This window comes from Vespula pensylvanica, chromosome 3 (genome assembly GCF_014466175.1).
Source record: "Vespula pensylvanica isolate Volc-1 chromosome 3, ASM1446617v1, whole genome shotgun sequence".
NCBI classification, from domain to species: domain Eukaryota; kingdom Metazoa; phylum Arthropoda; class Insecta; order Hymenoptera; family Vespidae; genus Vespula; species Vespula pensylvanica.
Window position 1 is genome coordinate 6,519,010 of NC_057687.1, and position 25,000 is coordinate 6,544,009.

The 25,000-nt window shown below is 37.3% G+C and overlaps 1 protein-coding gene across 7 annotated transcripts in view; it reads left to right on the top strand.

The window, feature by feature from the left end:
- LOC122627723 (teneurin-a) overlaps positions 1–25,000 on the top strand; it is a 473,567-nt gene that overhangs the window by 432,408 nt on the left and 16,159 nt on the right. For 6 of the 7 annotated variants that reach the window (XM_043809105.1, XM_043809107.1, XM_043809108.1 and 3 more), the window contains 8 exons: positions 5,718–5,998; positions 13,879–13,998; positions 16,891–17,567; positions 17,768–17,981; positions 20,713–20,977; positions 22,134–22,264; positions 22,352–22,498; positions 22,668–22,875. In XM_043809105.1, coding sequence (XP_043665040.1) covers positions 5,718–5,998; positions 13,879–13,998; positions 16,891–17,567; positions 17,768–17,981; positions 20,713–20,977; positions 22,134–22,264; positions 22,352–22,498; positions 22,668–22,875 — 2,043 coding nt within the window. The remainder of the gene's footprint in view (positions 1–5,717; positions 5,999–13,878; positions 13,999–16,890; positions 17,568–17,767; positions 17,982–20,712; positions 20,978–22,133; positions 22,265–22,351; positions 22,499–22,667; positions 22,876–25,000) is intronic. The other variant, XM_043809106.1, reaches the window with a different exon arrangement.

Consider the following 25,000-nt stretch of genomic DNA (forward strand, 5'->3'; position numbering starts at 1 on the left):
TCTCTCTCTCTCTCTCTCTCTCTCTCTCTCTCTCTCTCTTTCTTTCTTTCATTCATTCTCCCTTCTCTAATCGTCCTCTCTTAGCCCTCGCTGTTAATCTATCGCCGTAGCACATTTCGTTTAAGACCATCCACCTAACGAGCAAGCGATTTCTCTCTTGCCTTTCAAATTCCATACGCGTCATTCTCATTTTTCCCTTCTTTCCGAAATACCTCGAGTCTTTCTCTCTATCTTCTTTCTCAACTATCCCGGTGGCGAAAGACGACTATGACGAACGAGCTTCGGAATATACCCACTCCGAACGAATTTAATAATAGTAGTTAACGTTGCCTTCTATTTCGATCGTGACGATAAATCAGGGATCAAAGAACCGTCGAAAATGAAACCGTCGGAAATGATTGGTCTGCAAGCTTACCACGATCTTTCTCTCTCTCTCTCTCTCTCTCTTTCTCTTTCTTCCACTATAAATATATACTCAGGATCGGTATATAAAAAGATACGTTAAATCGTATATATGAAAAAAAAAATCGAAGATATTTTTATTCAAAGTCAAGACTCCGGAGAAACATAAATAGATATGCACATACATATATTGTAGATAGAGCTATCGATCGATAGCCGAACTTAACTAGTTTGTGTCTCTACGTTGAAGGCGAAATCCAAGGAGACATTCGATCGAAGCGTGCCAGCAATCGACTCTTAATGAAGGACCACTCGTCAACGAAAAGGGACGTTTGATGTTGCTCCCGTGTGTCTCCTAGCGAGTAGTACCAGCATCCCTATTGGTAGTAGGAACGCGTACTATACCTCTAACTGTACGTAGTAGTAGCGTCCTCGAAACGCTCAGGCACTCGAAGCACGTTGTGTGTCGGTGGCTCGTCGACCATCGACGATACATTCGTTACATCATAATTGGATCACACGCTCGAACTCGTATCCTCTAGCTCCTCCTCTCACAGCTGCAACAGTACCAATCTTCCACTCAGACGACACTCAGCTCAATATGTGACGGCACACCACCCCACAATTACCTTTTTAACTTTCAATATATCAGGCAGCCGGTCAATTCGCTTTAATCGGTGTAGGTGTTATACGTTGTCATACCATGAGATAGAAAGAGAAAGACAGATAGAGAGAGATCTCGAACGATCTAGCCTGTTACTCGGTCAAGGCATTGTTCCTTCCTTTGTAGTATTTACAACCGAATAACTTCCTCTATGGTCCCATTGATTAATTAACGCTTTTGTTCGCTCCTATGGAAGCATTTCCTTAATGAGAAAGAGAGAGAGAGAGAGAGCGAGAGAGAGAGGGGGGGGGGGGAAAGAGAAAGAGAGAATAAACGAATAATAATGGATAAACGTAGCAGTGAAAAATAAAATAAAAAGATTTCTTTTGGTTGTTTTATTATATAGAAATTTCTTGTACACAACAATTCTGATAAGTTGTTATAGAAATACCTTTAAATACGGTCAATAAATACCGTATATAATATTATTTATAATATTCTAAGGGAAACAATCAAGAAAGATAACGAGCATAGTTTAAGGGTATATAGTATTATATATAGTTAGTAGTTAAGCTAAAAGTGGTGGACCACGGGTGGCCGAACAACGTGTACCAATACGATAACCTAATCCATCGTATCGATTAGGAAATATAACTCGATTTCGGCCAACCGATTTACCAGGGCAAATGGTTTAACCCCTGACTTGAAAGGGGGTTAGGTGGGTAAAATAGCGGCGAGGAGAGGGATGTCAGCGCATAGAATAGCTGCTTTTACTTCGTGTCTCGTTCCTTCGCCACCCTTAAACGCCCTTCGTTTCGGAGTTTTCTCCTTAAGTCTTATTTCTCGTCACCCTTCGGACCATTTCGATCGTTCGATGCAATCGAGGCACCGATTATCCTCAATTTAGTCCGTTCGTAAAGCGAATTATTTATCGGTGTTCCATCTCAATTCGTAATATAAAAGAAATTTATTTTTCGTTTTTACGATCGGTCGTTAAAATAATGTACCAATTTGAAATTATCAAATTAAGAAATTAACTATTATGAATTAACATGAGGATCTTGCGTATGTATATATGCACACACATATACAATGCATAGAAATTATTAATCAATACAATATGGAACATATAATATATCGTAAATTCGTTTAAAATGTATTTCAAAATGTGAAATGTAAAAGCTACGGAATGTATAAATACGATATATAGTTATACTTTTGAAATGGAATTTTCAGTCCAACTAGACGTGTAGAATCGCGAAGGTTTAGGTGGTATGTCCGGAAGAGATTTATTTGTTTTGCAGAGAAAAAGAGAGAGAGAGAGAGAGAGAGAAAGAGAGAAGCCAGAAGGAGGATACTTTCTCGGTCAGAAGCGTCGACGGATTTCAACCGACGACGGCAATGGCGGCTATGTTAGAGTGAGTGCAGAAGCTCGAGGAAAAGCGAAGATTAATCGCGTTCCTAGCGTCCGGGTAATAGTGTTTACTGCGAATAAATTGGCTTCCGTTCTATCTCGCCCCCGAAAAGCCGGTGCGGCGCCGCGAAATTTTTGAACTTTTCTAAGTTTCTCTAACGGAGAACTAAACCTTGTACGGTTTCTATGCGAACATGTATACGTTTGTGTCTGTATTCTATATACTCGTAGCGTAGAAAATTGATTTCAACCGGTCCAATAGAAACCATATGTATTTATAAACCTCACGTATGTTCGTCGATTTTGTATCGATAGTATAGATGAAAAAAAAACTTTGTTGCACCTTTCTATTTCTTTCTTTTCCTTTTCTTCTTCCTTTCTTTCTTTTCTTTTGTAATGCATAAAACAAAAAAAAAACAAAAACTAAATTTCACTTCTTGCAATCGTAGATAAGAACGTTTAGATGGTAATTCAATTTTCTCGAGCGTAATCGGATGTATTACGATCAAAAGATTCGAGGAATCGTTGAAAAATTTCGATACACCATACAATATTCAAATAATTAATTTTTCTATAAATCGCAAATAAAACGTCTACATTGGTTCATTGGTCGAATGTCTTTCACACACGTATATGCATACAGAGACGACTTAATTTCTTCCTTCATGTCGGACCACGACAACGAGGAAGATTCGCAAATGGGACTTGATATCACCACTGGCCATCGTCCAACATTTCGAAAGGCCCCATTATTTCGCCATTAAACTTTTTCGCTCGATAGTTTCAGTCGGAAGAGACAGACGATGGTGTAGAGACATAGAGAGGAAAAGAGAGAAAATAGTGGTGGGGGTAGTCGATACTTTTAGTAAATTAATTTTCCGCCACGTTCCGTTATTTCAACTTAATGATCCCGAAGAAAAAGCAATATTTATTGCATCTCCTTCTCTCTCTCTCTCTCTCTCTCTCTCTCTCTCTCTCTCTCTCTCTCTCTCCTTTGCTTCCTCGTTTTCTTGCCTCGGTCTGCACGCACGAGTAAGAAAGACTCGGGACTTCTGCCAGTGATCTCTCTTTCCCTCTCTTTCTCTCTTTCTGTCTGTCTATCTTTTTTTACGTCGCGTCTGATTGCTTCCTGCCGTTGGGAAATATGAGCGGACGTTTATAGGATCGTGAAGCGAGCCTCCTCCGTAGCTAAGCTCGATTATTTATGGTATTTGTCGGTAGCTGTTAACCAACTTATGCGTTACGCCAGGCACGCGAGACGTTTTAATGATACTTTGAGGAACGAACGTTGCCGACGGCAAGGTTTTCTTCCCCCGTTGAACCTCTTCCCTTGTCGACAAACTCTACCGAAGGGAAGGAAGCTACTAACACGTAAGAATAAGTGTCTCGAATCTACTTCGTTTCTTCTTTCACTTTTTCATTTTATTCTTTGCGACTTGATTTATGAGAAACCAACTTGAATTCTTCAGGGAGATTTTTCTAGTAAGACCGATGGAAAGTTTTCAAGAGAAAATTGTCCGACTCTGATCTCTGCGTATGTGTTTCTATACGTGCGTGCATGCGTGCGTGAGTGCGTGTATATGTGTGTTTGTGTGTATATAAGCATGTGTGTTTCGTCGAACAGCTCGACGTTCGAGTTATCATTGAGATAAATTTCTTTAAATTTTCCGATCATCCATTTGTTGTCTCGTTTATATCGATCAACGAGAATACATCGTTTGGACGATTTCATTTATTAGAATTAACCATCTCATAAATATATTCTAAAGATCATGTTATATGTGACAAAAAAAAAGAGAGAGAGAGCAATCTAATCGAGCAGCTGATCGATCTCGCTGTTTACTTATCCAGAAAGTAGAATAGTATAATGCCAGATTCTATTGTGAAATCTCTGTGTTCTACTTTCGTTTAGCCCATACCGAACGTCCAGCAAATCCTCTCTCTCTCTCTCTCTCTCTCTCTCTCTCTCTCTCTCTCTCTCTCTCTCTCTCTCTCTCTCTTCCTCCCTTTCTCCTTTTTTTTCTTTTTATACAATATTCACATTCCCGTTTTTTATCCGCATCACAGGATCACTGTCACTAGGACGTTATTCTTATAGGATTTTGGGACAAAATCTAGAAGAAGAAGAAGAAGAGTTGGACGAGTAGAAGGCGTGATGCATTATGTATCTCTGTCTCTTTCTTTCTCTATCGGCGAAGCTAATGCTATTCATGAGTCCACGTGATTATCGGAAAACTATATTTATTCTGGTACCGCATTAAATCCCTGTTTCGACGTTGTCCCTTTTCACAGGACGCTTTTCGAGGATACCAGCCGTGCTTATCCGTTCATTCTCTTTCTCTTCTTCCTGCTAGCAACAGCTCGTGGCTCTTGTCGATGTCCCTCGGCATCGGAGAAGAGAAGGGACCAAGATAAATATCGATGACGAGGATGAAAATAAAATCCGTGACATAGGTTCGACGGGTGAGCCTTAGCCTCGTCGCACGAAAAGCATCCTCGTACTCTCGCGAAATCCCTCGAGTCAATGCCAATATACAGAGAGAGAGAGAGAGAGAGAGAGAGAGAGAGAGAGAGAGAGAGAGAGAGAGAGAGAGAGAGAGAAAGAGAGAGAGAGAGAGAGAGAGACGCATCTAAATATGTACATATATGTATGTATGTATGAGTACGCTCCGATCCTGTCAGAGTTAATAACCGTATCTGCATCTTTTATAAGCTTTGCGTTATCTCTCCAAAGCCCCGAGAGCGAAATCGTGATACAACGATGTGCCTTCGTCCTCGTTTTCTCTCTTTCTTCCTTTTTCGCTCTCTCTCTCTCTCTCTCTCTCTCTCTCTCTCTCTCTCTCTTTGGTTATTCTTTGAAAACAACTCGATTATCGAAGGATTCGATATTTGAAGGCTAATCTCAGTCACATCAAATTAATCGTTTCTATTTTAAATTGACACGAGATTTTCCAGAATCAGAAAATATTATATTTAACTCTTTTGGAAGAGAAATACCGGATTATTTTTTAAGTAAATATTAAAAAGGAAATAATAAAAAAATTACATTATCATAATTTCCCGTGGCCAAATGTAATGAAAACTTAAAACGTTGCAGGCGTATATTAAACTTATTAACTAATTAAATTTGTTAATATGATATAATGATGCAACTCCAAATACATTTAAAAGTTATTAATACATTTGTTTGCACAATATTGAAACAATATTAATAATTATCAATTACAAATTTGTAAGATATGTCTCCCCATATTTTGTTCTCTTTCTCCACTCATGGATTTATTTTCTATGTTACAGACTTCCACCACCGCAACAGCAGGTGACCGTAGGTTCCTTAGGAGGTGGTCTCGGAAGTGGAGCTGGTAATGGCGGTACCGGGACCGTCGCAGCTCAAAATCAAGCGATGGTGATGCCAGGCTTTCCGCTTCGAGCCGCGGCAGTACCGCATTACTCTCCTTACTCACCGTCGCGTTTTCACATCGACAAACGCTGTCAACATAGATGCTCTTGGAAATGTTTCTCCATCGCCTTGATATTACTCGCCGTTGCTCTCACCGGCATGCTCGCGTATTTTGCTGGTAAGCGAACAACGAAAAGAAGATTACTAAGCTTTCACGAATAGATTTTGCTCTCTGCCGTTTATCGATTCACGTGTTCTGTCTTTTCTATTTGAATTTAATAACGGTACACCGATAAAACCGAAAAATCTACATAGATTTATAAGACTGCAAAATTATTAATATTTTTCTACAAATTGAAGTTCTCTTTTATTAAAAATTGTTCGATCGTCAAAATTAAACGTATTCTCTATAAAGAAAAAAGAAAAAAGGAAAGAAAAAAAGAGGAAAGAAGCATATAAAAATCTAACGGGGATTCAGCTGGATTTAATTACAAAATAATTAATAAAAAAAGAGACACTCGTCTCTCTCGTTATTTATCCACGAACGAGCAAGTACAGATTGACCGACGTCGAGCGAATAACTCGCGTCGGCCATTAATTTTTCACGAGTTAACTGCTTGCCTTTTTTTTCATGCCATAGTCGAGATTTCAAGAGAATAATTCGTAATAGTGTACGATCGTTTATTACAATTATTTATTGCACCTGGAGACAGGCAACACTTCGTACTTCGGCGATAATGGCACTTGGCGATGCAATTTCAGCCTGTTAGTAGGTAAATCTTTTGTATCGATATGTATGAGAAAAAACCATTCTGCTGGGGCAAAAAAATTAAATTAATAACATTATTGATGAAATATTGCCTGCCTCTAGTCTAATTAATATTTAATAATACTAAATCAAACAGCAAATGAATTTATTATAATTATATCGAACATTATTGTAATACTTTAAGGCTCATTATTGCGGTGAAGAATCGTTCATGGTACTCGGTATTTGATATTTTTTTCTCAATTTTCCAATCGGGCTCGATCGGGAAATTACGATCGGCCATGCAGCAGCGGGCCATCGGGATTGGGAAAGTTCGTTACACGCTAATGCGGATTCGTTATCGCCATTATCGTTCTTTAATGTGAAATTGCCGCGGTCTCTCCTCTTTTACGAGGGTGGAAATTTTATAGCTAAATAATTTGCTCGCGAATAATTAGCATGCTATTCGATTTTTCTAAGAGGAGATCAAAATATGTATGTGTGTGTTACACACACACACACACACACACACACAAATATATATATTAGTACATCGATAGAGCAAAATAATATGATCAATTTTATAAATATTGAAAGAATTAATTAGAAAAACAAATGAATAAAATAAAGTATATTAAAAAGAGAAACAAAAAAGTTCAAAATGAAGAAAGATACAGAAAAAGAAAATAAACGAGAAAAGTAGAAAAAGGAAGTTAATGGAAACGTACATTGCGATATCACGACATTAAACACTGCTAATGGATTGTTGAAAATACTTTCGACGTAATACTTTTTTTATTTCTCATTATTTGTATATTTTCAATGTATATGTAAATGTACATACGTACACTGGTTAAACTCACTATGCTTAAGATGTATGTATGTAGATACATATATAAGTATATGTGTGCGCGTGTGTGTGTACCTTGTAACATTGCTGCTTGTCGGTTATATTTCACGCTTGACGTTTAAATTCTGCATTTCTTGTGACTGCATGATGACTACGACAACGGGTGCACGAAGGTGTAACACCTTTTCGCGCGCTATTCCTATCCCCTTCTCTTTATTCCGCTTCCCATAGCTCTATGTCTCTTTCTCTCTCTCTCTCTCTCTCTCTCTCTCTCTCTCTCTCTCTCTCTCTCTCTCTCTCTTTCTCTTTATCTGTCTTACTCTTCTGCGCACTCCACCTACAAATAACCCTATTATGTAAATCTGGTCTGTTCATTACGAGTCAAGTAACGAGGCCGAACAAACGACACGTTGCTTTTCTCCCAACTTTATTCTCCTCCATTACTACTTCTACCCTTTTTCTTTTCCTTCTCCCTTTCTCCCTCCCTCTCTCTCTCTCTCTTTCTCTCTCTCTCTCTTTCTCTCATTCTATCTATCTGTATATCTGTCTCTCTCTCTCGAAGAATAAGAAGAAATTTAAGCTCGCATTAAGGACGCACGGGCGCGCGAAACGACCATTTACATTCTCGATATGACGATGATGTTTCCTATAAGAATAATATCGTGTTGGAATATCGTGATATGGAAAATGATATTAACGTGATCTTCAATATTTCTTTTTCTCATGTTCTTGCCATTCACTTTTGTTCTGAAAACTGAAACTGAAAACAATATCAATCAGTAGCGTACAAACATTATATTAGTACCTTGAAAAGTTTCATGAATTTTATAGATTATTACATTATTCAATATATTTATTAATATAATTTATAGAAAACAATATTAACAAGACAGACAGAACTTCTATCTTAGAAAAAAAGTTTCGAAGCGAGTGTAGCATAAGCATCATATACAATCTTATAAAAGATTTTATTCTTTTCTAAATACCTTACATGATTCATATTATCCGTTTAATATCGAAGTATCTATCCAATAATAAGTAAACAATAAGGTTTAAAGAGCTCAATAACATATGTTCTCTCTCTTTCTCTTTCTCTCTTTCTCTCTCTTACTCCCCTTGTAGAACAGGAAGTGCGACCAAGCGAAACAGAAAATGTTATCGCGGTGTATTTACCGGAATTAAATACCGTTCGGTAAGGGCGCTCTCCGGATCTTTGGTAGGAAGCGCAAGCTACACACGTTAATACTGCCAACGTAATGGTTCATTTAGCACCGAGTGGTTGCCTCCATCCGGTTAGGGAGAGGCAAAAATATTACCGGCCGATAGCGAGGAAGCGTTTCAATGGCTTAGGGTGCTCGCACTTACTTTCTCTCTCTTTCTCTTTCGTTCTTGTTCTCGCTCTTGATGTGTCTTTCACTCTTTTCTTCAATTTTTCCTTTCTAACTTTTCAAAATGAACAAAATCTTTGTATAAGACGTTATATATATATATATATTTTTTTTTTCAAGAAACTTGGTCGTTCAAAAGTCAATATGAATCTTCCTTAATATACATATTTAATAGAGAATATAAAGCGACGAAGAAAAAAATATTCTTTTCATATTCTTATTAAAAAAAAAGAAAAAGGTTATATAGGACACAGAGATGGCCGATGATATTTACTGACACATTTAAGAAAGAAAGAAAGAGACAGAAGGATAGAAAGACTTTTTCTTGGAAGTACTCTCTCTCTCTCTCTCTCTCTCTCTCTCTCTCTCTCTCTCTCCCTCTCTCTCTCTATCTCTCTCTTTGGTTGGAAGATCAGAGCCCGAGTTGGACGAGATACAAAAAGATGAATACGTTTGGCTCTGCGACAGGATGGAGAGTCGAGAAAGGATCTAAGGTGCGAGTTACTCCGTATTCGGTGATCTCTGACAATAGCAAAAAGTAGAGAGAAGGAGAAAGAGAGAGAGAGAGAGAGAGAGAGAGAGAGACAGAGATTCGAAACTCGGTCGTATTTACAGAAGGCGTGGAAAAACTTTTGAAACAAGTCCAAATAGGTCCGTTATGTAAATGCAACGTTCAGGAGATAGAGAAAGAAAGAAAGAGAAAGAACGAGAGATAAAGATAGAGAGAGAGAGAGAGAGAGAGAGAGAGAGAGAAAGAGAAAGAAAGAAAGAGAGAAAGAGAGAGAGAGAGAGAGAGAGAGAGAGAGAGAGAGAGTTTGTCGGGAGGCTGCGGTGTCGACGGCGACGGCTCTCGAGTATACTCTAAAGGGTGCTTTTGAAGATCGTCGTGTCTCGCTCGTGCCAGAAGCGATTAGAGAAATTAACGCTCCCTCGTTATCGGTCGGTGGCAAGCGAAGAGGCTAAGAGAGAAATAGAGAGAAAGAAAGGCAAGGAAGAGGGAATAAGAGAATGAGAAGGAAGATGAGAGAATGAGAAGCAAAGAGAAACTCGACTCTACTACCATCCTGCCCAACCACCGTCTGCTCCGTTTGAATTGTCTTTTTGCATTTCACGTACTACTAGGAAATCCTGAAAATCCTAACGGCGGTCAAGGTTCCCGACGACGGCGGCATCGGGTATTACGGTTTATCTATAGAAGCTGGAGGAAATAAGGGGATTTGACGGAAAGAAGGGAAGGATAAAGAGAGAGAGAGAGAGAGAGAGAGAGAGAGAGAGAGAGAGAGAGAGAGAGAGAACGAGAGACTTGGACGACGGCACATTGTCCCGTGAATATATATAACACCCTCCTCACGGAAACCCCTCACGAAACTCTTCTCTCTATCTCTCTTTCTTTTTCACTCACTTCGGTGTCTGTGAGAAGCAAGGGAAAGGACAAGAAAACGAAGAGAAGAAGAGGAGAGAAAGAGAGAGAGAGAGAGAGAAAGGGAAAGCAAGAGAGAGATTGCAAAGCCGGATCGGCCTCGAGTAGAGACTTCGCCAGCTGTTATTCCTGCATTCCAGTAAATCGAGTCGGGAATCCAATCTGCCTGTTTGCTACTGCATCCAAACTACCCCTTTCTATCCTTTCACCCTGTATCTCTGTCACTCTTTCTCTCTTTCTCTCTTTCTCTATCCTTCTCTTTGTCTACTTCTCTTTCTCTTCTCTCGTCCACTCGCATCGCTCGCTCACGTTTTATACGAACATACCGCGATAGAAGAGAGAAAGAGAAAGAGAGAGAGAAAGAGAGAGGGAGAGAGAATGTGTAGGTCTTTCGACTATGCGATGGAGATCAGTACGTCTCTTCTACGGTTGTTCTGTCCGATCTTCTCTATCTTTCTCTCTCTCTCTCTCTTTCTCTCTCTTTCTGGACCTTTCGTATACGATGATCGTCTTTCCTTACGATAATCCTATCTATATAAGTTCTTCTTTTTTTTTCTCGTATTATATTCGACCATCCGGTTGTAAAGTTTTCTTATTAAATTTTCATTTTGATCTAATAAACTATCTAATAGACTATCTAATAATTCCAATAGTATAATATTGTAGTAATAAATGATAAATCAATACGTGTCTTCAATAAAATGAATTCTTTTTTGTACACGATGGCAGTTATCAAATATCGTGAAAAAGTAATTAAAAAAGCAAAAGTTTTGCATGGAAAGAGTAAAGAAATCAATCGATAGTTGATCAGAACGTTACCGACAAGCTGGACAGGAGGATGTCCTGCTTCGATGCGGTCGCTGACTGTAGAAGGAGGAGAAAACGAGGATGAGAAGATGAGAGTGCCAAGCAAAAAGAGAGGGAGGGATCGTGAAGAGGATCGTGGATAATCCGTCTATAATCCGGGAATCATTCTCGGAAATGAATCGTTCTATCGATTCAAAGGGAATATAATTGAAAAACTTGCTACTTTATTATTGAGAAAAAAAATGTTGGATATCGAAAAGAAATTCTTTTTCTTTGCTAATCATTTTCGAAGAAATACGAAAATGCTCGATGTAATATTATACATATTGGATTCGCCTGACGATAGGCAACACTTTCTACTCTGTCGATAACCTTGTTGCAGTCGGCTGTAACTTTTCTCTCATATACACGCGTATACATGTGATATATGAGCATCTATGAAAAGATTATTATCAAGAAAGATATGAAATATTAGTTAACTTCAGACGCGAATAATTCATTATATTCTGCATATATGATATTCAATAAGCAGTACGAATCATTTCATCGATGTCTCAATCAATTTCGAAAATATTTTTACGCGTCTCACAATATCAAAAGATAAAAAAAAAAGAGAGAGAAAGAAGCATCATCGTCGTCGCACCTAGGACTCTATTCGATTCGTTTCCTGCGTCATGTTCCTTTCGAATTTCCGCCTTTTCGAAATAACTTTCGTACCGAGGAAGTTAGCTACCTACCTACCTACCTACCTACCTACCTACCTATCTACCTACCTATCTACCTACCTACCTACCTACCTACCTACCTACCTACACGAAGGTCCTAAAACGAAATCGAGTTAGAATCGATTTTCCGTATACTTTTACGTATCCACATACGTACTTATGTAAGTGTGAGGGAAAGAGAAAGCACGATAAAGTATAAAAGTTCTACTAAGAGAGACGAATTCTCGAATTCTCTCGGTTCGATCGAAAATATTATACTTTGATGGAGCTTAGAATTCTCCTTCTCTTTACGAGAACTATTTTCGAACGTAAATAATGCTTTTCCACGAGGGAAAAGGGAGGGTTGGAATGGAACATGTAGCCGTACGATTCTCATTGTTCTACTCTCTACGAGTAGCGCGTGACACACACGTGCGACGTAGGATCGAGCCGAAGTGGAAGTTTGAAAATTTTACGAGAAACACGTCACGATGTTGCTACAGCGGCAGTCACGATGGAATGATGTGAAGAGAAGGAGGAGAAGGGAGGAACTTCTCCACTCCCTGTTCTCGCGAAATAAGCTCGTTCACGGTTCACTGCGACTCAATTTCAACCGTAGTTACATAACGGACGTTGCTAGCACGGTCGTCCCTTCGTTCCTGTTACCTCTCCTTCCTCCTACTTCTCCTCCTCACTCGTTTAACGTTATCAACGTCGTGTTTGCGCGTGATGGCCCATCCGTACACCCGGACAGATTGCAACACCGATCGGTAAATAGCGAGATCCCTATCATCCTCGTATAATGCGATAGCGTGGAATAAGAGAGTAATTAATATTATCAGGCTATCAAGGTTTCTTTTTCTTTTTTTCTTTTCTTTTTTTATTACAACAACGAGAGGAAACGATAAGAGGAGCAAAAAGAAAGGAAAGGACAAAATTTCCGTCGTTGAAATTTTGTTTGAAATTCGCGAGAAATTGGCCAAGAGATTGCCAATTGGCTATGATGGGTGATCAGCAACGTTCTCTTTGAAATTGCCCGATTTGAATCAGATCCAAGGGAGTAGTATTGCTTGCTCGAGAACTTTTTCAGCCAAACTCGAAAAAGATGCCGCACGATTTTTTCTTTATCTTTTTCTGTTTTTTTTTCTTTCTTCTTCTTTTCCTATGTATCAAAGAATCGTATTAAAAGGAAGAAAAATCATTTTCTGAAGTAATGTCTTTTTTGCCTGGTAGAAAGGATCTTCTTCGAAAGTTTGAAAATCAGTATTATAAATCAAACGTGTGTATAATATAGGACAGGAGTCATTTCAAATGTAGTTAGAATTACATGAAGAAGAAAGAGAGCGTAACGATGGGAAAAGAGAAAGACAACGAGAGTTAGCGAGAGCGTGCTCACATCGGTCTCCATTTGTCACGGTAATAATCGCACGACCTGCAACCGTGCGTGACTCAATTAGCTGATATCGATAGGGCGGATCGTTAATAAGCCAAGAGGTCGTTAGATGCACGGTAGATCGAGTTTCCCTTCCATTTAAAAAACTACCCAAACGTGTAATTAATTCGTAGCTACGATCGATATAATTAATGTCGTTGCAAGTCGATCGGCCGTTCGATTATATTTTAACTTTCACATTAATTCTTGGTCGAACTGAACAAACGAACATAATGCACGTATATGTAAGTATTTGTACGTATATATTACATACATGTACTTATGTGTGTGTGTGTGTACATACGTATATACAACTCAAATCGCAGTTCACTGCTGTCGTCTTACGAAATCTATCGTCTCGTGGTAATTCGAAAGCGATTGTTCAAATTTATGAGAAGCCATTAGAACGATATCCCGGACATTCACCGAATGCCTTTCCTGATTCCTAGCGCAATAAAAGAGTCGCATGGCAGTGCTATTTTGTCTCGACTAGAGTACCACTATGTAACATTAAGAATATAGCAGTGAATCTTTATCTCGGTTAGAGAGCTTGTCCTTCTTATATATTGTTACAAAACTTATATAACGACAGTAGACATACGAACACGGAAAACACGGAAGTTTCCATATAGGAAGATCTCATATCGATAAATAAATGAAATAAAAGTAAGCCTATCGTTATCTATTATTCCTATTTTTTCTTTTTCAGCAGTGAGTTCCATGCGGCCGATAGACAATAACAACTGCGTAGTGGTTCAAGATATCAAGACTGTCACTCATGAAAACGCTCACGTTCACGACCCTATATCAACTCAGATACCAACGGAAGGTAAATATCGAGCAGCCGTTAATTTGCATCCACTTTGCATGATGTAAATACTCTCGCGAACAACGTCTCACGATGATTGCTTTTGGGAGATGGACGGATGCTGCACGTTTTACGTGCCACTCTGTGCTCCTATCTCTATCTCCCTCACTCTCTCTTTCGCATCAAAGCTAACATCCCTTTCAAAACCATGAATGAATCTCTAGTTCCCTCTATCTCTCTCTCTCTCTCTCTCTCTCTCTCTCTCTCTCTCTCTCTCTCCCTCTCTCTCTCTTTACTCCTCTTCTCTTTACGTGCGGTAATACACAGTGAGATTAATAACTTTATGAATACGATCGCTATATGAAATAAACACTCGACGCGTGAAAGAAAGCCAAGATGCATGAGTCTTTCTCTTTCTGTCACTTTCTCCCTCTTAAATTCATACTCCGTTTACTCAACATGTTTTATCACAACTATTCGATGAATTTAAGATTCATTTTCTTTATCTGTTTTCATAAACTCTTTAATCATACTAATATACTAATAAATCGTAATTGTAATATTTCGTCTTTCTAAAAATTAAATTTTACGATCGATTATATAAAAGATAAAGAAAAAGGAAAAATATGTCAATCAGTTTACATAGTCCCGTATCGATAACATGTAGCTCGAAATACTTACATACGTTATCGAAAATCACGAAAACAAAAATGAAGGAAAAGATAAAAAAGGAAAAAGAAAGAAAGAAATGAAATTTTAATGGAGATATGGATTCGCGTGCCATACATTTTGCAAATGGCTTCGTAAACGTAACTGCATTGACCGCATCAGCCCGGTAGGAAATCGAATACGCTCGATAGAGTTTCATTCCGAAGGGAAATGGAAAGTATCAAAACGCAGAGATGTACCCGGCGGGCTCGTGAAACTGGCTACATTATTGGTACAATGATAAAATCATTATTTAGTGGTTGTAAAAGTGTGAGAGGGCGTTAGCTATGAGGCATGATTTAATAAAAACAGATTAAAAAATAAATAAAAAAAAAAAAAAAAGGAAGAGAGAACACGAAGAAAAAGAAAGAAGAACGACTTCCTCCCAAAGCGATCGTTTTGCTTATAATTTAATATGATTTATTTTATCGCGTCACGTTATACAATAACGGCTTTCCTCGTAATAATTACTCGATGATCTTGCAAGCCACGCTCGATATATCTTGAATTATCTGATTTATATTTATTATACCCCTTATCCGTGCAAAAATGTTAATCGACTTTTCCTGGCTTTTCCGATGAATAATCGTCACGTTCCTGTATAACACGCGAACTATACGCGAATTCATATATGTATGTATGCAAATTTATATGACCATGTACTTCTGTATATTTCTAATGTGTATAATTATTTTTATTATTTCTTTTTTTTTTTTTTTTTTTTTTTTTTACATAACGGACACTCTCATGAACTTAATTTAGTTAGGAAAATATAAATATAATCTGAGTTTTTTTTTTCAATTTTAGTAAATTTTTTTATTTTTTTTTTTCTTATTAAAAGAAGGAAAAAAGAAGTTAAAATTTCTTACAAAATTCGTATTAATATCGTTTTAGAAATTTTCTCGAATAGGGCGTGGCAGTCTTTATGCCGGTCACCCGGTAGATACTCCGAAATCAATAGAAGGGCATCGCTCATAAATTGGAGGGAATGAATGCAAACGGGAAAAGAGAGAGAAAGAGAGGGAAAAAGAGAAAAAGAGAAAGAGAGAGAGAGAGAGAAAGAGAGAGAAAGAAAGGGAGAAAGAAGGAGGAAGGAAACTCATTCGAATGCCGCTCGCTTTCTTTTGCATTTGCATTTTACAATCCCTTAATGTTCTTACGCACTCGACTCCAAGTACGATTCCACTTTCGAACCATCAACCTCCCTCTCTCCTTTCCTCTCTTTTCCTCGATGTGGCATTATATATTAACATACAGTTTTCGTTATAGCGTTCCGACATATGCATGTTAGTACGTATATTAATGATCTCCGCTTTTTAATTTTAACAATGATTTTACAACCATGCCATTAATCCTATGTAACTTGATCGTTATCGTTGACCTATTCTAAAGGTTTGCTGTGCTTCACAAGTTCCCCAGTTTTTTTAGCGTATAAAAGAAAAAGGGGATGAAAAGAAAACTTAACTTTCTTGGTAAAGATGTGTTAAAATCTAGCACGAATTTCGTACATGTTTTATTTTCATAATATATAGATACCAGGTGAATTATTTAACTCTCTATAACTCCATATAACTTTAAAATTACATAGTTTAGTTTAAACATATATGTATGTATGTCAATCTAAATATTTTAATGTTTTTTTTAAATCTAAGTTATACTTACTATGATATAATAATACTTTATTTTGATATATATATATATATATATATATATATATATATATATATATCGAGTATTTAAATATAGTTACAAATTTTTATCACAAAAATATTTTGACGAAAATTTCTTCAGAGAAGAGTTATCGGATTTCAACGATGAAATATTGTGTCATTTATTATTTTTTTATTTAGTGGAAGATTCAAGGTTATTTCAGGATCAACTTCGTTTTTTTGAATAGAAACCTACATTTTTCATAATGATAAAATATTCTACGTAAAAAAAAAGAAAAGAAAAAAAAACAAGTAACTTTTGCTTGAGATATTTTTTCATCCCGTGTCCGAACAAGATCCAGTTATAAAGGGTCAAAATAAAAGATTGAAATAAAATTTTTTTTTCTAATTTCTTTCGTTAATGCCCTATATATCACAACGAAGTGAATTTTATAAACATGATTACTTGAGTTGTAAAACTTAAAAAAAGACAAAGAAAAAACATATGAAAACAAAAATCATATACCTAATCGCGTTTCGTCGTTTACACTTACAGAATCCTTGCCGACCAGTACCGCCGAACATTCTAGTGCTGCAGACAGTGTTGGGGACCAGCAAAGCGATCCGCAAATTCAACAATCGGCCCAACAATGGCCAGCCGTGCTCGAGCTTCAAGCTTACAACGTAGCGCACTCGGCTGTTATACTACCGTACCACTTTTGGAATACCGAGTTCCGCAACAAGCAACCGGCTTTCATCAGGTTAAATCTAACGTTACCTTGGGGTGCGAACTTTGCCGTTTACGGAAGACGAAACGTGGCACCAAGCGTCACGCAGTACGACTTCGTTGAATTTGTAAAAGGTGGCCGTGTGGATCACAGACTTAAGAGGGATGCACCGTCCGAAGCTGTGAGCTTTATGAAACAGGCAACGCAAGATTTTGGCATTGAACCTAACCGATCTTCGCAAGAGACTGGAACAAAATCTATCAAGTCTTATCAACATATTCTCATAAAAAGAACGATCGTAGAGCCAATGATGGTCAACGTTAGTCTTCTTCAATATTTGGACACTGGCCGTTGGTTCTTGTCAGTTTATAACGATGAACTTCAACCCTACAAGGTTACGCTGGTCGTCACCGAAGCTGAAGGAGTCTCTACGACTTGTCCTAACGATTGCTCTGGTAGAGGATCGTGTTATCTTGGAAAATGTGATTGCATCGATGGTTATCAGGTATATAATTATATAAATATATGTATACATATATATATATGTGTGTGTGTGTGTGTATGTGTGATTTGATAATACAAATATATTATTTAATAAATATATATCAGATATTTTTGTTAAAATGTATAATACATACAATAATAGAGAATGTCGCTCAATTTCGTCCCTTCGTTTTTGAATATAGGTCAAATCAATTGTTTCAGGGTGCCGACTGTAGTAAGAGCGTATGTCCTGTTTTGTGTTCGTCTCACGGCCAGTACGGCGGTGGTATGTGTCACTGTGAGGATGGTTGGAAAGGTGCCGAATGCGACATACCGTTAGGAGATTGCCAAGTTCCTGATTGCAATCAACATGGGCAGTGCGTTAGAGGATCGTGCGTTTGTAATCCTGGCTGGAAGGGTGCCTTCTGTAACGAACGTAAGTTCACTTTCGAAATTAAACTGAATTTGACGATAAACTATACAAATGTATCTGTGAAAGTGGATGCAATACACATACGTATATGTGTGTGTGTGTGCGTGTGTGTATACATAAAAAATTGTAGATTGCCTTGAAACACGAAAAGATTTTAAAGAAATCTCTTAGTCTTTAGTAAATGAATTTTTACCTACAATCAACATTCAAGATATTAGAAAACGATAGATTTTTAAGCAAGCTTTCTTTACCTTCTACAAATGAAAGAAGAATCAAACATTTACTTTGCTCTAACCCGCTTGTAACTTGAAAGATTAAGATCTTTTAACGTAACCGTTTCCAGTAGTAGTATTACGTTGTGTCAGGGAAAAGTTCGAGACATGGTAAGAGGCAAGCTTAACGTGTACCTACATTTTTCAATAAATTCTCCTTACATTTATAAAGAAAGAAGAGAGAGAGAAAGAGAGAGAGAGAGAGAGAGAGAGAGAGAAAGAGAGAGAGAGAGAGAGAGAGAGAGAGAGAAAATAAAGAGAAAGAGAGTGAGTTAGTGATAAAGGAGATTAGAACTGTGCGAGCAAACTTTTAACCTCTGCGAAGAGAACGAGAAAAGTAGAAGAAGCTTTCATTATCTAAAGGATACTTTATTGTTTTCGAAAATCAAAGTAACGAAAAAATATTATCTTTGATAAAGGCTTATCAAAAAATTATTAGAAGACGCGATAAAAATATCTCACATGATAAAAAATATCTAAAGATATCAAATTTATGACAAAAAGACAATATTTACGTTAACGTTCTTCGTATGTGTCTTGGCACCATTAATTTCTCCATAATTCAAGTTTATGCTCGACCATGGTGTCCTCTATCCAGGGAGATCCACAATATTAGTAATGCACGGTCCCTACCGAGGCTGCTAGCGAGAACATAGCTTTCTCACCCTTTACTACGTGTGTGTGTGTGTGAGTGTGTGTACTATATACAACGTACCGACCTATAATTAATGCGCACGACGTTCTCCGAATTTACATATAGGTCAAGCCGTGCCGATTCGAGTCCAACAATTAGTTTAGCCGCTTTCGCATTGTTTTCGGTAGAGAAATTTGAATTTTACACGAGCCGTTCTGTAGAACAAGTGGATAGTAGTAACCAACGAAAGAAGAGGAATGGGGAAAAAGACGAGATACACATGGCAAGCAAATATCTCTAAACCAATTTTGATATATCCCGATATATTCACATACATATTTCGAAGAATATTTCTTTGAAAGAAAAATTACTTTACCGGTATAAATGGTTAAATTATTCCCAACGAAAAGAAACGCTTTGTCTCTGACACTTTCAGAGAGATCCACCGATCGACCTCGAGACTTTTTATTCCTTATCCTATTTCTCTGTTGGACGAACAACTCAAGAAAAGTCCTGCCACGAAAGACAAATTTTAAAGAACCGTTTATTATGATTTACGGGTGTATGTATGTATGTATATATATATATATGCGTATATGTGTATATATATATTATATATATAGTATATATAGTATATAAATCTACTTACATAAACGTTCGAAAGTAGGACACGTTCACACAACCCCTCTTCTTCCTTATCGCATTGAATCTTACGAAAGGATTCTCAATGATGTTCGTGAGATAACATTCTTCTACTACAGACCGTGACGCTTTGTTCACAATAAACGTCGGAGTAAAAAGAAGAAGAGAAAAAAAAAGAAAACGGAAAACTTAGAGTAGGCAACAATATTACGTCCTCGTTCGATCACTGTCGCGCATACTTCACGTTTAAAGAAACCCACGAGAAATTCCAGCGTGCTGTGGGTCAAGTGAGAGACGACACCACCACGTAAAACGAGTCATGGGATATATTAACGTTCTCTTCCTTTCTCACATAGACGTTGTCGTAGTAGTCGAGAAAGATCTTCCTGAGGAAAAAAGAGAAAGAGTGAGAGAAAGAGAGAGAGAAAGAGAGAAAGAAAGAGAGAAAGATAGTAACATTCGCGGGCGCGTTTACGTTTCTGCGTCGCAGGGACCCCGTTGGAAATTAAGTTTCATAATTTCCCCGGGGCGAGCGCGGTATCCGCGGGGATAATGCAATTGTTCCGATGCCGTAATTTAAAAAGTTGCGAGAACGGACGAAGTCGTCGCTTCTCCAAAAACGAAAGAGAAACGCTTCTGAGAAATCATCCGGCTGTTTAAACTCGTTAAATTCATTTGTTTTTGGATTTAAATAAAACATTTTGTCTTTTCCCTACTGTCCCTTTTTCTTTTTCTTCAATTTAAGAACGATTTAATATAACGATTACATCGATTAAAATAAAGTCGTTTAATATTAAATTATTATTTTATCAGATCACATACTACAATATTATATATCTAGTGTGGAATCGATGTTCTGGATTCATGCTCAGTTCTCTTTTAACGATACTCACACACACACACACACATATATATATACATACACATGGAAACTGAGTTGTACAGAGTACATAATTTAATCGATATTCCGAAACTCCGACGAAATTGCGCCGAAGTTTCATGGACGAGACGTCGTCGAAAAGCGAATAGAGAGAATGAGAGAATGAGCGAGAGAGAGACAGAGAGGGAGAGAGAGGAAACGATAGAGATAGAGAGAGAGGAAACGATAGAGATAGAGAGAGAGAGAGAGAGAGAGAGAGAGAGAGAGACATGCGATTAATCGAGAACAACCCTTTATCGCTTCCAGCCGATTGTCCGGATCCAAACTGCAGCGGTCATGGCGCCTGCGTGTCCGGCAAGTGTTACTGCAAGGCAGGCTGGCAGGGTGAACGATGCAATCAGGTCGATCAGCAGGTGTATCAGTGTCTACCGGGTTGTTCGGACCATGGCACGTACGACCTCGAGTCTGCCGCGTGCATCTGCGAGGAACATTGGACTGGGGTCGATTGTTCACAACCCAGTTGTGGCCTGGACTGTGGTCCTCATGGATCCTGCGAACAGGGTCGCTGCAAGTCAGTATAATTATCTTTTGTCTCTCTTATTTCTTTTATTTGTTATCAAGCTAACTAGAAACGTTAAGAACATTTAACCATCAATAGAGACTATTTTCCAACAGTTCTATTCACGATTCCGACTTTTCTTTTATTTTTTCGATTTGGAGAATCCATTTGTTGTTAATGAATAGAGAATATTCATTGTGCGCAACTATGAAGCGCCTGAACATATACAACACTCCATACTTCGTCGATAAAGTTGCTTACCGACGTTACCCACTGGTTAAAAATATTTTTGAGCCTATATATACGATTTTTCTTTTACACATGCGTATAAGAGAGAATTACTCGACGCAAAAAGTTCAGAGAAATTTCTCCCTTATGAATGACGCTCGTAAGTAATATTATCGGTGAAGTACGAAGTAATTCTTATTTTCAGGCACGATACAAGGCGATTATAATTATAGACACTTTTTTTTCTGACGTCGAGAACATAAGGAACTTCCTGCGGTCGTAACTAAAAATGAGTAAATTGCTCGGAGCAAAAGCGAGGGGTTGAAGTCGTCGTGGCTAAAAAGGTGAAAAATTGTGAGAAAAAGGCAGGCTCTGTCTTACGGTGGTGAGGGGTTGAAGGGGTGTACCAACTTATCACAACTCGAAGGACCGCCGTCCCTTTTCTACTTTCCTTTGTCAGAATCAAGGACGAGAGGGAGAGAATCTCCTTTCTCATATTCCAAAGCTGACGCCTTTCCTCTCTTCCCTTTCTTCCTTCCTTCCTTCCTTCCTTCCTTCCTTCCTTCCTTCCTTCCTTCCTCTCTTTCATTGGCCAGAGTTCGCCTCCTAAAGGAGGCTGTAAGTGCAAAAAGTTCTCTTTCCGCGGGAGGATAACTTTCGAACTGAGTTTAAACTCGCATTTTTTATTATAAACGATAGAAACTCCACACCGGCGAATAGAATCTACGTATTCAAAAGTGGAGAACATTTGGCGCTTTTTAACCTGTTCTCTTTCGGAAAGAACATCGATCGAATTTTAAAGATTATTTCAAAGATGGATTTAGATATATAGAATTTAATAAATTGGCTTGATATATAAATTAAATGCCATATTATCGTAATAAAACTCTTTTACTTTATATTCGTTTAGTTTTTATCACGTACGTTTGAATTTATTTAGATGTCACGACGATTGGACTGGAACGAAATGCGATCAGAAACCATGTGATCCACGTTGTGCCGAACATGGTCAATGTAAGAACGGAACTTGCGTGTGTAGTCAAGGATGGAACGGAAGACATTGTACTTTGCGTAAGTCTATATCATTCTACTTCCGAATTTTTATGTTACTTTCATCGACAAATACAATATAAATTTGTTTATCACGTTTCTCTACAGCTGGATGCGAGAATGGTTGCACTAGACACGGACTGTGCACGTTGCAAGACGGCGAGTATAGTTGCGAATGCTCGACCGGTTGGGCTGGCAGAGACTGTAGCATACGACTTGAGATGGAATGTAATGATTTTGTCGACAATGATCAGGGTAAGCTTCTTAATAATTCAAAGTGGACACAAAAAAAAAAGAAAAGAAAAAGAAGAAGAAGAAAAAAGAAGTTAGGGCTGATCGTCCCTTGGTCATAAACAAAAATGTATTTTTTTATATATTTTTGTATACACACAAATTGTATAATTAAACGATATTGTTCATTTAGATGGCATGGTGGACTGTTCCGATAGCGAATGTTGCTCGCACGCTACTTGTGCCGAGCATATTATGTGCCTGGCCAGTAAAAATCCGGTTGATGTTCTGCTGAGGAAACAACCACCTAGTGTCACTGCATCGTTTTATCAACGAGTCAAATTTCTCGTCGAGGAAAATAGCGTACAGAGCTACGCTCACATGGACGAGTATACGGAAAGGTAAGATCGACTGTTCTTCATCTTTATCACACGTTTTTTTTTTATCTGTAAAAAGACTAATCATACAATCTAGCGAGCTTAGTTCATTATTTTCATAACATTTACATAGGAGAGGATAACATACGATCGATCGAGTAAATTATCGTTGGATTTTTTCTTTCTTTTCTTTTTTTTCTTTTTTTTTGTCTCATATATTGAAATGATAAATATGTAAAAATTTTAATTAAAAGAACCAGCTATAAGTTATCAATATAATTTCGACAATAATGAGCTCGATCGATTAACGTTAAATACTTACGATTCCTAATATCTCGAAATAATAGCATAGCTGCGTATCATAGTTTGGCCTTTTTAGGAATTCTATATAAGTGCGGGTATTAATTAATTTTCTAATTTCGAACGTATCAGAAACACGCGAAACGTCGAGTTTCGTTTAAAATTTTCGTTCTTCCGCCACGTTACGTCGTATCATTATCTTAATGCGAACTTACAAAGTCGCATCACATAAGTAAAACATCGATATAAAATAATATGAAATCGTGTTGAACTCGGTTGTTGTTTCAAAAAAAAAAAATTGATCGCATTATGATTCGTTATCGTGCAACAGCGGTTCGCGATGGGGTTAAAACTTTTTGAATAACAAAAAGAATTCGAGAAAAAAATGTTTTTTTTTTCGTAATTGTCGATTCTCAAATTATTCTTATCAGAACGATTATAAAAAAAAAAAAGAAAGAAAGAAAAAAAGAAGTATAGCAATATTAAAAATATAGTAGATCTTAAAAGAAAGAGAATAGAACGTTTAAAAAAGAATTCGATAACTTCCATTCAGAATTTGATTACAGATCACAATTGAGATTGATTTTAATTTACGTTAGATAAATTGATTTTATAAATCACATTTTATTTATACTATCATATCTACTTCCTTCCCCATCGTGAGCAGTCGCTGAACGCCACAATAATTCGATCAGATCGATTGCTACCGTATAAAACCGTTTTATCCAGCATATCAGCGACAGTTGAGTTGTCAGGAGAACCCCCGGTGGGTGACAACCTTACAATCTCCGAGTATCCTTTTCCTTGTGTTTCAACCCTTCCCTCCCCCGAACGCCGAATGCATCGTCAATCGCCTTGAAAAACAATATCGATCGAAAGAAACGCATTAACATTATTTTTATTACAAAACTTTTCGCACAAACGATTCTTTTCTTCTTTATCCTTTTTTTTAACATTATACTATTTTATATTTATTAAAACTAATTTTTAGAAATCATGTAGTTCGTAATGTTTTGAAAAAGAAGTACAATAATTATTTAATTTTTATTTATTAACATGCTACGAATCATAGAATTAATTATAAAATTATTATCTCAAAGAGTATATTTGGATTCAATCATGCAAATAATGTAAATAATAATTACTGAGATTCATTTTAGTGATATTTCATTTAAATTTCATTGCATCCCCCTTCCTATTATTTCTTTCGTATTACATCTTACTTATACAAATATTATACAATATACATTTTATATGCTGTGGTTTGCTCGTTCGGTATTAAACGAGAGGCGAGCTGGATGCATGCAAGATCCTTTTCACGAAGGGTCTGCGAGCGCATTTCGGGGGATTCGTGTATTTTGTCTAGTGTTGATCCTCTGTGTGTACCCTACCACCACCAGATTCACCAATCACCCTACAATCGAAGACCGAAAATAGAGAAGTTCCGTATTGCAAACGGACCGGACGATAAAGCCCGCATCTTAAATAATGCTTAGAAAGAAAAATCAAAAAAAAAGAATAAAATAAAAAAAAAGATAAACGAGAATATATATTTTTATTATAATATAATATATCAGTTTAAAATTCGCGAAATTCTGATTTTTTTTCTACGCGTTAAAACGTACGATATATTTTAGACGTATCGCGTGACATATACGTGTGTGTATATGTATATACATATATGTTATATACACATACACGCTTACAATGTAAGGGACAAAGTAAAAAAAATTAAAAAAAAAAAAAGAAAAAAGATATTTAAAAAAAAATATATAGAGAATTTTCCAAATTATTTGCGAAAACAAATCGTGTTTCGGCCATTCGTTAAATAATTACCACAGAAGGTTTC